Here is a 15,496-nt window from a genome sequence, read left to right as displayed (position 1 = left end):
GTGGGAATACAAACGGAACTAGGTGAACTAGAGATTTAGTTGCTTGGTCTCAACTATACGAAGTTGGTTTGATTTTGTATAGCGGATTAATCCTGAGAGTATTCAATTCTGGACAAGGTCCCGTGGTTTTTCTGCATTTGCGGTTTCCTCGTTAACAAAATCTTGATGTGTCTTTTACTTTTCTATTTCCGCAATTATAATTGTTTTTATTATAATTAGAAGTAAAATACACAAACGTTAATTCATATTTTCTTGATAGTAATCCTATTGTATTTGGTTAAGTCTGAACCTCTTATCAAGTAAACATACTTCGTTGTTGTATTGTATCGATCTTGTATCCATAGACGATCGCCCGAAGTGTGAACCGATTAGTTGTATTGTCTCGACTCAGTCCATAAACAATACTTTCGGAGAAAGGACTTATATGTGGAAAAGTTTTAGATTGAGGTATATTTGGGTCCCCTCATCTTTTCACAAAGTGTTAAAGACTGAATTTCCCATTTCAAAAGGCATTTTTATTTATATTTTTTCCAGACTGAGGGTTGTTTATAATTCAAGCTAAGATAACTTGAGAATCAAGAAAACACTTTCTCTATTTAGATGAACTCTAGTTAGGGTTCCAAGTAAGTATGTGAGAAATTTTTCTTGAAAATACAGTAGAAGAATATACACAGTGGTCCAGTTACGGAACCATGTATAATGACCGTTTTTTTTTGGAAAATATGCCTTTCGAACAATAATCAAATTGATGTTCATTAAATACTTAGTATTTTTGTGACCAATGAAGTCTTAGAAGTTTTTAAGAGAGTCATAGCAGTGCTAAACATATCTATAAAATAAGTCTTTGAGCATATCCTAAGTTTTACTGGGACCGTTGGTGAAACGGTTCGTGAACCGTAAGGCTAAAGTTCACAAGTTAGGATGCAACGGTACGTGAACTAGGTTCGCCAACCCTACTCGTCTCGAGAACTCAGATGTACACTGTTCGTGAACTGGGTTCGCCAACTATACTCGGCTTATTTACTCAGATGGACATCGTTCGTGATCTGAGTTTGCCAGTTAAATCCTTTTATACCAACACCAAAAATTCAGTTCACCACGGTTCGTGAACCGAGTTTGTAAATTGTTCCCAACTGAACTTGTGGTTTGCGAAATGGTTCGCCAACCTTCCCCATATTTCTGAAACTCAGATATCTATAGTTTGAAAACTGGTTTACCAACCTAGCTACCCTTAGCAGAAAGATCAGAAGTTCTGAATTTCTCTCTTATGAAATCAATTATATATGCGATTTTCAATTGATCCACAAATTAATTCTCGAACAATAAACTTTTTCGAACTAATATTGTTAAGGACCTTAGAACATCTATGCTTAAATCATATTTCGATATTTTTAACAAAGCAACCTTGACTCTACACTTTTTCTTTGTAGATCTACTAGAAATTATACGACATAATCTCAAATGATAGAATGATAAGATAATGAGCAAAACAAAATGGTTCAGTCTTCACATACCTAATAAAATAAGTTCTCCAAATGTCTTCGTCAATCTTACGTCTTCGAGGGTGATATGAATACAATATTGTGTTGTTTTACAGATTAACAAAAAAAGAACAATACACATATAAACGATATATAAAACATCTCCAAATTCATTAAAGCTTTAAGCTCCGAGAAACAAATATCTTCGCGCGCACCATCTCTTCGAACAACTGAAAGACTGAACTGGAAACGAGTGAGCACATCATCCCAAAGGGGTGCTCAGTAGAAACATATAACATTCCAGTAATCACTAACATGCTACACAGATCTATTAAAAAGGAACCATAGAACATCTTTCATACACAACACAAAGCATAAGATCACTCCAATATCATTTCCTTAAGTCAAAAGAACACCGCCGAGATGTTCTACGGAGTTGACGTTAGAATAACCTATACAAATGTTATTCTAACCTTGTCTCATTATAAGGATAATAAGTTGTTAGAATAACCCCAGTCTCAAATTACTAAGACTGAACAAACAAGCATAATATGCATACAATCAGTCTCCCCGAATAATAAGGATAATATGAATTGAGTGTTAATTCCACACCTAATAAATTATATTGAGAGCCAATTCCACCCCAAATATCTTTTTGCAGGTCACGCCTATTTCCACGGACCCTTTACATAATACTGAGAGCTAATTCTGCACCTAATAAAGAACTCAATACTACCAAATTCCAGTAGTATTAAATCCCTATTATTCCTTGACAAGTGTCGACAATAGTGATAATTTGTGGAGAACACAAAAACTTCTCACGGGGAGTCCGAGCAACGCACATCAGGCAACATACCCACTCAATTACATACAAACATGCTCAAAAGTATCAAAGGCTTATCATGCTCGTATTTAAAGGAAAACCTAATATTTACAAGAATATACAAATAACTTAATGATTAAAAGAAAGTTACAAAAGTTCCCACCTGATTGAAGAAAAACCACTCTAATCCCCATATTCTCAATCTACTATTCTCTATCGCCATCATCATCATCATTGACATCGTCTTAAACGTGTAATTATCATCTGAGTCAACATGGAAAAGATACATAAATGGTCTTTCAGAACCTCAATCGATATTTATTGCTCTAACTTAATATTTTTCTTATTACTCCACCATCTCGTTCTCCATTAGGTTCTATAGATATTATAAGTTTTAATTGATCTTTTAAAGAAGTAGGAAAAGTTGACCGGAAAGATCGTAGGAAAAGTCTTCAGGTGGCCGGAAAGTCATCGGTCAACTAACAGTCAAATTAACGGTCAAAGGTCAACTAACTGTCAACATCAGTCAATGAACAAGGGTCGAGTCAATGAGTCAAATCATGATCAGTGAGTTAACTCAGTCGTAGACTGATTTAGGTATTTCGGATTCAAACATAACTTAGTCAGACAACTAAGTCAGACAAAACAGAATCAGTCAGACATCTGACTGAGATGACTAACATGCATACACTCTATTGTAACTACAAATGCACTACCAACCTGATTCCAAGATTGATTCACAGTTCCATTAATACCTTTGTGAATTCATCAACTCCTACCCATGAACTGCAACACCACTATCTATCCCCTAAAAAATACAAGTTAACACTTCACCCACCAACAACTCAATTTACTTATCAAATCCATACAAATTTATAATTCGATATACAAACCCTAATTCATAGATTCACCATCTCAACAACTCTACAACTTCAATTAAACATCCACCCTCTTAATATTCATCAATCATCAACCTGATTAACCTATCAATTTCCCCATGAACACTAATTCAAACTCAAAACCCTAATTTTATATCTTCTTTGATTTAATACTTCCTCCTCTCTCCTCGTCCAGCCAAGAACAACAACACCATCAACAAACAACCCTTGATGTCTTGCCTAAAACACTCGACTTCACAGCCTCAGAATCCTCACATGAATTCACCAGAGGTGAAGAACAAGATAAGAATAAGAAAAAGGAAGAAAGATAAGAATAAATGAAAATGAAGGAAAGATAAATTGAGATTGAGTTTTTCTCATGGGTATTGATAAGGTTTGATATAGGCACCCAACAAAATTGATAAAGGAAACCCAAAGATAAGATATGGTTTGATAAGGGTGCTAGAGAAGAAGTCTCGTTATCATGATAACTTTTGTTACAAAATGGCATTTTTACCCTTTATACAATTTCGATGATTACTTCTTTGTCCGGAATCTGATTGGCACGTTCGAGTAGTCCATTACATATAACTTTTCAAGATCTATCCAATGGTACTAGTTTCGTCTCCAGATTACTGTTAGATTAATTTTTACCAACTAAAGTTCATATTTAATTAAATCGAGTCATTAGCGGTTAAAATCGTCTCTTGACCGGTATAACATCGTTGACGTGCTTGAGGGTCCTTACACTTCAATAGCAAGTCCAAGACTTGACTTAGTAGACTAGAAGTCAAGACATAATTTTGTGCATCAAACATGGACAACATGCTTGAGATAGCAAAACTTTTGGGTTCAAACGAGCATTGTTATAATATATCCCTTCAAATATAACAATGCACTCTACTTCTTCAGCTAGAATGGTTTGCTAAAAAAAATTATTAACCATTTACTAGCATCAACTATGTTGTTACGACCCTAAATATCTTCCACAATCACCATTTTCCTCATTTACTAATTATATTTCATAAAGAAAAATGTATATCTCATTCTTAATTAGGGAGGGTAGGTGCAAGTTTCTTTTAGTGCATGAACACTCATAAATTGACAGTGGATTCAATACTATCCATAATCGTATTTGTTTCTATGAGTTAGCAGAAATTTATTAACTTTCTTATAGATGAATCAATTCAATTTCTATGAGTCACCCAAATGATTTTTTTACCGTAAATAAAAAATCTTAGAATGTAAATACATTGAAATAAACTTTTCACCATATGCATGTACGAGAGTGATTAATTGTCGTCCTTTGTTATTCTGATCTATATAAATGGACTCCCTGTTACTCACTCGACTCATTCCAATCTCAACACCCGAACCAAAAACCAACTCAAAGCAGAAAACGAATACGCATCATGGCTCGTTTCTCATCTTCCCTCATCTCTTATGTCTTTGTGTTCATTGCATTTTGCTTCTTTTTACAACTCTCCGTCATTAGTTCTTTTTCTTTCTTATTAAGAATTGGAGATTTTCGTATGATTTTTTATTTTTCATATTCTTATAATTAAGATTTGTAATTTTCATGTCTTACAGGGAGAGGTAACCAATAGCATTGTTTCAACTAATCATGGTCATTCCCGGGTGAGTTATTATTTTTATAGATTTCTTCATCCTAAAAAAAATTGCGTACAAAATCTTTACATTGCTTCTTTCAGAAAATGATATTTTCATTTTTATTTTTTTATTTCCTAAAAAAATTATATTATATCATTCTTGAGTTATAATTTCTTGAGATATGAATTATTTTAATTATTTAAAATGACGAACAGAATGGTGGAGAAGGTTCACTCATGCCTCAAGGTGATTTAAATTTTCCTTGAGTCTATTTTTCCATTTGAGAAATAAATATACATTTTTATTTATTTTTGGTCTGTAAATATATATATTAAATCAATTGGAAATTTTATTTTGAATATCAGAGTGTGCAAGCGCATGCCAACAAAGGTGTTCAGCGACATCACACAAGAAGCCATGCCTGCTCTACTGTAACCAGTGCTGCAAAAAATGTCTGTGTGTTCCATCTGGCACATATGGTCATAAAGAAGAATGCCCTTGCTACAACAACTGGAAAACACAGGAAGGCGAACCCAAGTGTCCTTGATTATATTATTATTCCCGAAAGAAAAAGCCAAGCTACCAGTTTTCTTTCCAATTTATATTTACATCATAAAAATTTATCAGCCCCATAAAATGATGAGTTTATTGTAACTGATGATGTTGATTTAATAAATGGTAGACATATTTACGAATTTCAGATATAATGTGCTACTGCTGCCCTCTATTACTATCGTAGTTATTGTAGGAATTAAGGGACATTATTTCTTAGTTGTTTCCCAAGTGATGCACAAGCTTGTGACTTCAAATTTAAGTTACCCCTCAGTTCAGTTTAAGATTTAAGATTTATTTTTAGTACAAAAATAACGAAGGTTTTCATTTTTTTCTCAATTTTTTTTCCTACATTGAAATCGGACCATTAGAAACAGGGAATAAAACACTAGGTTATTTAAATATTTTAAGAATATACTAACGGAAATATTGGGAAAAAATTAATTTCGCTCATTTTTCTTAATCCGTGTGAAACACCTAAACCTTCAAACTAAACTGGGGAGGAAGAAGTATATTTCATCAGTCCAACTGAGCATTGCAGCGACCTAAATAGACTGAAGCTAAGCACTATCACCATGCTTTTGAGAAGCTTATTTTCACATTGAAATAAGAGATGAATTATACATCCTCCCCTCGTAATAAACACACACTAAGCAACATGTCACCTTGTTTATACATAGTCAACAACAAGTCAAAGGTGGCTCAAATCAAGTCAAAGAAATTTTTTTTTCCCAAAACAAGTCATCTATGATTGACAAGTAAAAGGAAAAAAGTGGTGAGGCCGAGCATTTGGTAAATCACTTAGATAAATACGAGACTTTCATGATAATTGAAAACGCGGGGGTACCAAAATACACCACCAACTTTTTCGTAGGCAATATGTATGGAAAAACTTAACATAATTCCGAGAGTTCAACTTAATGAATCTCAATCAAGCAATAGTATCTAGAGTTATATCTCTATCTCTCACAATCAGAAATTTTACAGAGATTAGTCTGTGAACCTGATTTACGTGTGGGAGTACTTTGGTGATTCCAAAGATCAATTTCCCAAGTAATCAAGTCGTATCCAACAAACAAGGTCGGATGTATCTACTATGATTGATTTACGTACAACATGTGATATTTCAATTATAAATATAAACAATATAATGCGGAAAAGAAATAACACAGACAACCAAACATTTGTTAACCAGGAAACCGCAAATGCAGAAAACCCCGGACCTAGTCCAGATTGAACACCAAACTTTATTAAGCCGCTACCGACATTATCCTACTACCAATTAACTTCAGACTAAAATGTAGTTGAGCCATAACCAAGTCTCCCACTGATTAAGGTACAGTCACACTCCTTATGCCTCTTGAATCCCAGCAGGAAACCGCGCAATTAATTCCCTTAGCTGACGTCACACTAATTAAGAGTTGTTTCAAATCAATTGATCCACAAATTAATTCTCAAACAATAAATTTTTTCGAACTAATATTGTTAAGGACCTTAGAACATCTATGCTTAAATCATATTTCGATATTTTTAACAAAGCAACCTTGACTCTAAACTTCTTCTTTGTAGATCTACTAGAAATTATACGAGATAATCTCAAATGATAGAATGATAAGATAGTGAGCGAAAAAAATGGTTCAGTCTTCACATACCTAATAAAATAAGTTCTCCAAATATCTTCGTCGATCTTTAGTCTTCGAGGGTGATGTCTGATATTCAACCATCAACTTCATGTAGCGCCCCAAAACCTAGCAGCTTACTAATCCAAGAAATTAATGACATAATGAGATTCAAAGGATCTAAATCACTTACCTAAACATCAAAATGAGAAATTTGATACAAAACTTAACTCAAAACTAACCCATACACTCTAAAATTATTTAAATGAAAATATCTCGAGTGATATGAATACAATATTGTGTTGTTTTACAGATTAAAAAAAAACAATGCACATATAAAAGATATATACAACATCTCCAAATTCATTAAATCTTTAAGCTCCGAGAAATAAATATCTTCGTGCGCACCATCTCTTCGAACAACTGAAAGACTGAACTGGAAACGAGTGAGCACATCATCCCAAAGGGGTGCTAAGTAGAAACATATAACATTCCAGTAATCACTAACATGCCACACAGATCTACTAAAAAAGAACCATAGAACATCTTTCACACACAACACAAAGCATAAGATCACTCTAATATCATTTCCTTAAGTCAAAATAACACCGCCGAGATGTTATACGGATATGACATTAGAATAACCTATACAAATGTTATTCTAACCTTGTCTCACTATAAGGATAATAAGTTGTTAGAATAACCTCAGTCTCAAATTACTAAGACTGGACAAACAAGCATAATATGCATACTATCAGTCTCCCCGAATAATAAGCATAATATGAATTGAGTGCCAATTCCACACCTAATAAATTACATTGAAAGCCAATTCCACCCCTAATATCTTTTTGCAGGTCACGCCTATTTCTACGACCCTTTACATAATACTGAGAGACAATTCCTCCCCTAATAAAGAACTCAATACTACCAAATTCCCGTAGTATTAAATCCCTATTATTCCTTGACAAGTGTCGACAGTAGTGAGAATCTGTGGAGAACACAGAAACTTCTCACGAGGAGTCCGAGCAACGCACATCAGGCAACATACCCACCCAATTACATACAAACATGCTCAAAAGTATCAAAGGCTCATCATGCTCGCAATTTAACGGAAACCTAATATTTACAAGAATATACAAATAACTTAATGATTACAAGAAAGTTACAAAAGTTCCCACCTGATTGAAGGAAAACCACTCTAATCCCCATATTCTCAATCTAATATTCTATATCGCCATCATCATCATCATTGACATCGTTTTAAACGTGTAATTATCATCTGAGTCAACATGGCAAAGATACATAAATGGTCTTTCAGAACCTCAATTGATATTCATTGCTCTAACTCAATATTCTTCTTATTACTCCACCATCTCGTTCGTCATTGGGTTCTATAGATATTATAAGTTCTAATTGATCTTTTAAAGAAGTAGAAAAAGTTGACCGGAAAGATCGCCGGAAAAGTCTTCAGGTGGCCGGAAAGTCATCGGTCAACTAAAAGTCAAATTAACGGTCAAAGGTCAACTAACTGTCAACATCAGTCAACGAACAAGGGTCGAGTCAATGAGTCAAATCATGGTCACTGAGTTAACTCAGTCGTAGACTGATTTAGGTATGTCGAATTCAAACATAACTCAGTCAGACAACTAAGTCAGACAAAACATAATCAGTCAGACATCTGACTGAGATGACTAACAGGCATACACTCTATTGTAACTACGAATACACTACCAATCTGATTCCAACCTTGACTCTCAGTTTCATTAATCTCTTTGTGAATTCATCAACTCCTACCCATGAACTTCAACGCCATTATCTATCCCCTAAAACAATACAAGTTAACACTTCACCCACCAATAACTCAATTCACTTATCAAATCCCTACAAATTTACAATTCGATATACAAACCCTAATTCATCGATTCACCATCTCAACAACTCAACAATTTCAATTAAACATCCACCCTCTTAATATTCATTTATCATCAACCCGATTAACCTATCAATTTCCCCGTAAACTCTAATTCAAACTCAAAACCCTAATTCTATATCTTCTCTGATTTAATACTTCCTCCTCTCTCCTCGTGCAGCCAAGAACAATACCACCATCAACAAACAACCCCTGATGCCTTGCCTAAAACTCTCGACCTCACAGCCTCAGAATCCTCACATGAATTCACCAGAGGTGAAGAACAAGATAAGAATAAGATGAAGGAAGAAAGAGAAGAATAAAATGAAAATGAATGAAAGATAAATTGAGATCGAGTTTTTCTCATGGGTATTGATAAGGTTTGATATAGGAACCCAACAAAATTGATAAAGGCAACCCAAAGATAAGATATGGTTTAATAAGGGTGGCAGAGAAGAAGTCTCGTTGTCATGATAACTTTTGTTATAAAATGGCCTTTTTACCCTTTACACAATTTCGATGATTACTTCTTTGTCCGACATCTGATTGACACGTTCGAGTAGTCCATTCCACATAACTTTTCAAGATCAACCGAATGGTACTAGTTCCATCTCCAGATTACTGTTAGATTGATTTCTACCAACTAAAGTTCATATTTAACTAAATCAAGCATTAGCGGTTAAAATCGTCTCTTGACCGGTATAACAGCGTTGACGTGCTTGAGGGTCCTTACACTTCAATACCAAGTCCGAGACTTGACTTAGTAGACTAGAAATCAAGACATAATTTTGTGCATCAAACATGGACAACATGCTTGAGATAGCAAAACTTTTGGGTTCAACCGAGCATTGTTATAACATATCCCTTCAAATATAATAATGCACTCTGCTTCTTCAGCTAGAATAGTTTGCTAAAAAAAAATTCATTAACCATTTACTAGCATCAACTATGTTGTTACGACCCTAAATATCTTCCACGATCACCATTTTCCTCATTTAATAATTATATTTCATAAAGAAAAATGTATATCTCATTCTTAATTAGGGAGGGTAGGTGCAATAATTAGGGAGGGTAGGTGCAATTTTCTTTTAGTGCATGAACACTCATAAATTGATAGTGGATTCAATATTAGCCATAATCGTATTTGTTTCTATGAGTCACCCAAAAGATTTTTTTCCCGTAAATTAAAAATTTTAAAATGTAAATACATTAAATCAATTCAATTTCTATGAGTCACCCAAAAGATTTTTTTCCCGTAAATTAAAAATCTTAAAATGTAAATACATTGAAATAAATTTTTCACCATATGCATGTACGAGAGTGATTAATTGTCGTCCTTTATTCTTCTGCTCTATATAAATGGACTCCCTGTTACTCACTCGACTCATTCCAATCTCAACACCCGAAAACCAACTCAAAGAAGAAAAAAGAATACGCATCATGGATCGTTTCTCATCTCCACTCATCTCTTATGTCTTTGTGTTCATTGCATTTTGCTTCTTTGTCCAACTCTCCGTCGTTAGTTCTTTTTCTTTCTTATTAAGAATTGGAGATTTTTGTATGATTTTTTCTTTTTCATATTCTTATAATTAAGATTTGTAATTTTCATGTCTTGTAGGGAGAGGTAACCAATAACGTTGTTTCAACTAATCATGGTCATGCCCGGGTGAGTTATTTTTGTTATAGATTTCTTCATCCTTGAAAAAATTGCTTACAAAATCTTTACATTGATTCTTTCAGAAAATGATATTTTCATTTTTATTTTTTTATTTCCTGAAAAAATTATATTATACCATTCTTGAGTTATAATTTCTTGAGATATGAATTATTTTAATTATTTAAAATGACGAACAGAATGGTGGAGAAGGTTCACTCAGGCCTCAAGGTGATTTAAATTTTCCTTGAGTCTATTTTACCATTTGAGAAATAAATATACAATTTTATTTATTTTTGGTCTGTAAATATATATATTAAATCAATCGGAAATTTTATTTTGAATATCAGAGTGTGCAAGCGCATGCCAACAAAGGTGTTCAGCGACATCACACAAGAAGCCATGCCTGCTCTACTGTAACCAGTGCTGCAACAAATGTCTGTGTGTTCCATCTGGCACATATGGTCATAAAGAAGAATGCCCTTGCTACAACAACTGGAAAACACAGGAAGGCAAACCCAAGTGTCCTTGATTATATTATTATTCCCGATAGCAAAAGCCAAGCTACCAGTTTTCTTTCCAATTTATATTTACATCATAAAAATTTATCAGCCCCATAAAATCATGAGTTTATTGTAACCGATGATGTTGATTTAATAAATGGTAGACATATTTACGAATTTCAGATATAATGTGCTACTGCTGCCCTCTATTATTATCGTAGTTACTGTAGGAATCAAGGGACATTATTTCTTAGTTGTTTCCCAAGTGATGCACAAGCTTGTGACTTCAAATTTCAGTTACTCCTCGGTTAAGTTTAAGATTTGTTTTTTGTACAAAAATAATGAAGGTTTTCATTTTTTTTCTCAATTTTTTTTCCTATATTGAAATCGGACCATTAGAGACAGGGAAAAAACCCTAGGTTATTTAAATATTTTAAGAATATATTAAGGGAAATATTTGGAAAAAAAATTAATCTCGCTCATTTTTCTTAATCCGTGTGAAACACCTAAACCTTCAAACTAAACTGGGGAGGAAGAAGTATATTTCATCAGTCCAACTGAGCATTGCAGCGACCTAAACATACTGAAGCTAAGCACTATTACCATGATTTTGAGAAGCTTATTCTCACATTGAAATAAGATATGAATTATACATCCTCCCCTCGTAATAAACACCCACTAAGCAACATGTCACCTTGTTTGTACATAGTCAACAACAAGTCAAAGGTGGCACAAATCAAGTCAAAGAATTATTATTTTTTTCCCAAAACAAGTCATCTATGATTGAAAAGTAAAAGGAAAAAAATGGTGAGGCCGAGCATTTGGTAAATCATTTAGATAATAATTTTTTCGTAGGCAATATGTATGGAAAAACTTAACATAATTCTGAGAGTTCAACTTAATGAATCTCAATCAAGCAATAGTATCTAGAGTTATATCTCTATCTCTCACAATCAGAAAGTTTACAAAGACTAGTATGTGAACCTGATTTACGTATGGGAGTACTTGGGTGATTCCAAGGATCAATTTCCCAAGTAATCAATCAAGTCGTATCCAACAAACAAGGTCGGATATATCTACTATGATTGATTTACGTACAACATGTGATATTTCAATTATAAAGATAAACAATATAACGCGGAAAAGAAATAACACAGACAAACAAAAATTTGTTAACGAGGAAACCGCAAATGCAGAAAAACCCCGGGACCTAGTCCAGATGGATACCAAACTGTATTAAGCCGCTACCGACATTATCCTACTACCAATTAACTTCATACTAAAATGTAGTTGTGCCATAACCAAGTCTCCCACTGATTAAGGTACAGTCACACTCCTTATGCCTCTTGAATCCCAGCAGGAATCCGCGTAATTAATTCCCTTAGCTGACGTTACACTAACTAAGAGTTGTTTAAACTAAATTGAAGACTTTATACCAATCTGCCTCTCACAGATAACCCTATATATGTGATCTAATTTTTGATCAAAGATCAAGGTAATGGAAATCGGTAGAAATAGAAAAATTCTAGCTAACCTCAAAATTCGGACTTATGCAACCCGAAGTGCAGCCTAAATTATTATTCACCTCACAAGATAAAACTTATGGAATCAACAAAGTTTGAGACGAATAGAACTTTGATGATTAATATCTATCTTGATCAAGTAAGCAGCTCAACAGTCGCCGGAAAAGTTGGCCGAAAAGATCATCGCAAAAGTCTTCTGGTGGCCGGAAAGTCGTCGGTCAACTAACAGTCAATTTAACGGTCAAAGGTCAACTAACAGTCAACATCAGTCAATGGACAAGGGTCGAGTTGACGAGTCAAATCCTGCTCACCGAGTTAACTCATTCGAAGATTGATTTAGGTATTTCAGATTCAAACATAACTCAGTCAGACAACTGAGTTAGACAAAACATAATCATTCAGACATCTGACTGAGATGACTAACAAGCATACACTTTATTGTAACTATAAATTCACTGCCAACCGGATTCCAAGCTTGACTCACAGTTCCATTAATCTCTTTGTGAATTCATCAACTCCAACCCATGAACTGCAACACCACTATCTATCCCCTAAACAATACCAGTTAACACTTCACCCACCAACAACTCATCAATTTACTTATCAAATCCATACGAATTTACAATTCGATCTACAAACCCTAATTCATCGATTCACCATCACAAAAACTCTACAACTTCAATTAAACATCCACCCTCTTAATATTCATCTATCATCAACCCGATTACCCTATCAAATTCCCCAAACTCTAATTCAAACTCAAAACCCTAATTTTATATCTTCTCTGATTTAATACTTCCTCCTCTCTCCTCGTCCATCCAAGAACAACACCACCACCAATAAAAAAAACCTGATGTCTTGCCTAAAACTCTCAAGCTCACAGCCTCATAAGTCTCACATGAATTCACCAGATGTGAAGAACATGATAAGAATAAGAAGAAGAAATGAAAATGAAGGAAAGATAAATTGAGATCGAGTTTTTCTCATGGGTATTAATTAGGTTTGATATAGGTACCCTGTGAAATTGATAAAGGCAAACTGAAGATAAGATATGGTTTAGTAAGGGTTCCCTGAGAAGAAGTCTCGGTTGCCATGATAACTTTAGATATAAAATGACTCTTTTACCGTTTATACAATTTCGATGGTTACTACTTTGTCCTGAATCCGATTGACTCGTTCGAGTAGTCCATTCCACATAAATTTTTGAGATATATCCAATGGTACTAGTTCTGTCTCCATATTACTGTTATATTAAAGTTCATATTTAATAAAATCGAGTCATTAGCGGTTAAAATCGTCTCTTGACCGGTATAACAACGTTGACGTGCTTGAGGATCCTTACACTTCAATACCTAGTCCGAGACTTGACTTAGTAGACTAGAAATCAAGACATAGTTTTTTTCATCAAACATGGACAACAAGCTTGAGATGGAAAAACTTTTGGGTTCAACCGAGCATTGCTATAACATTTACCTTCAAATATAACAATGCACTCTGCTTCTTCAGCTAGAATGGTTTGCTAAAAAGATCCATTACCCTTTACTAGCATCAACTATGTTATTACGACCCTAAATATCTTCCACAATAACCATTTTCCTCTTTACTAATTATATTTAATAAAGAAAAATGTATATCTCATTCTTAATTAGGCAGGGTAGGTGCAATAATTAGGGAGGGTAGGTGCAATTTTCTTTTAGTGCATGAACACTGATAAATGGATAGTGAATTCAATATTAGACATAATCGTATTTGTCTCTATGAGTTAGCAAAAATTTATTAACTTTCCTATAGATGATTCAATTCAATTTCTATGAGTCACCCAAAAGATTTTTTCCCATAAATAAAAAATCTTAAAATGTAAATACATTGAGATAAAATTTTCACCATATGCAAGTACCAGTGTGATTCATTGTCGTCCTTTATTCTTCTACTCTATATAAATGGACTCCCTAGTACTCACTCGACTCATTCCAATCTCAACGCACGAACCCAAAACCAACTCAAAGAAGAACGAAATGCAACATGGCTCGTTTCTCATCTCCACTCATTTCTTATGTCTTTGTGTTCACTGCATTTTTCTTCTTTGTCCAACTCTCCTTCGTTAGTTCTTTTTCTTTGTTATTAAGATTTTGAGATTTTTATATGATATTTTCCTATTCATATTCTTCTAATTAAGATTTGTAATTTTCATGTCTTGCAGGGAGAGGTAACCAATAGCGTTATTTCAACTAATCATGGACATGCCCGGGTTTCATTTTCATTTTTTTATTTCCTAAAAAAATTATATTATATCATTTTTGAGTTATACTTTCTTGAGATATGAATGATTTTAATTATTTAAAATGACGAACAGAATGGTGGAGAAGGTTCGCTCAGGCCTCAAGGTGATTTAAATTTTCCTTGAGTCTATTTTTCCCTTTGAGGAATAAATATACATTTTTATTTATTTTTGGTCCGTTAATAAACATATTAAATCAGTTGTAAATTTTAATTTGAATATCAGAGTGTGCAAGCGCATGCCAACAAAGGTGTTCTGCGACATCACACAAGAAGCCATGCCTGCTCTACTGTAACAAGTGCTGCAACAAATGCTTATGTGTTCCATCTGGCACATATGGTCATAAAGAAGAATGCCCTTGCTACAACAACTTGAAAACACAGGAAGGCAAACCCAAGTGTCCTTGATTATATTATTATTCCCGAAAGTAAAAGCCAAGCTACCAGTTTTCTTTCCAATTTATATTTACATCTGAAAAATTTATCATACCCATAAAATCATGAGTTTATTGTACCTGATGATGTTAATTTAATAAATGGTAGACATATTTACGAATTTCAGAAATAATGTGCTACTGCTGCCTTCTATTACTATCGCAGTTACTGTGGGAATCAAGGGACATTATTTTTTAGTTGTTGCCCAAGTGATGCACAAGCTTGTGACTC

The 15,496-nt window shown here is 34.0% G+C and overlaps 1 protein-coding gene and 1 long non-coding RNA gene across 2 annotated transcripts; both read left to right on the top strand.

Annotated features, from left to right (window-relative positions):
* The first annotated feature begins 4,771 nt into the window (after positions 1-4,771).
* Positions 4,772-5,464, top strand: LOC113283019. Its single transcript, XR_003327289.1, has 3 exons — positions 4,772-4,820; positions 5,009-5,039; positions 5,159-5,464. It is a non-coding gene; the product is annotated as an uncharacterized LOC113283019 (long non-coding RNA).
* Positions 5,465-14,540: 9,076 nt separating this feature from the next.
* LOC113277918 (gibberellin-regulated protein 12-like) lies at positions 14,541-15,264 on the top strand. Its single transcript, XM_026526889.1, has 4 exons — positions 14,541-14,653; positions 14,754-14,759; positions 14,907-14,937; positions 15,057-15,264. Exons 1-4 carry the CDS (start codon positions 14,576-14,578, stop codon positions 15,236-15,238), a joined length of 297 nt encoding a protein of 98 aa, XP_026382674.1. The 5' UTR covers positions 14,541-14,575; the 3' UTR covers positions 15,239-15,264.
* The last annotated feature ends 232 nt before the right edge of the window (positions 15,265-15,496 follow it).

Source organism: Papaver somniferum, chromosome 5 (genome assembly GCF_003573695.1).
Source record: "Papaver somniferum cultivar HN1 chromosome 5, ASM357369v1, whole genome shotgun sequence".
NCBI lineage: Eukaryota > Viridiplantae > Streptophyta > Magnoliopsida > Ranunculales > Papaveraceae > Papaver > Papaver somniferum.
Note: the sequence above shows the minus strand (reverse complement) of the source record. Positions and strands in the feature narration are given on the sequence as shown.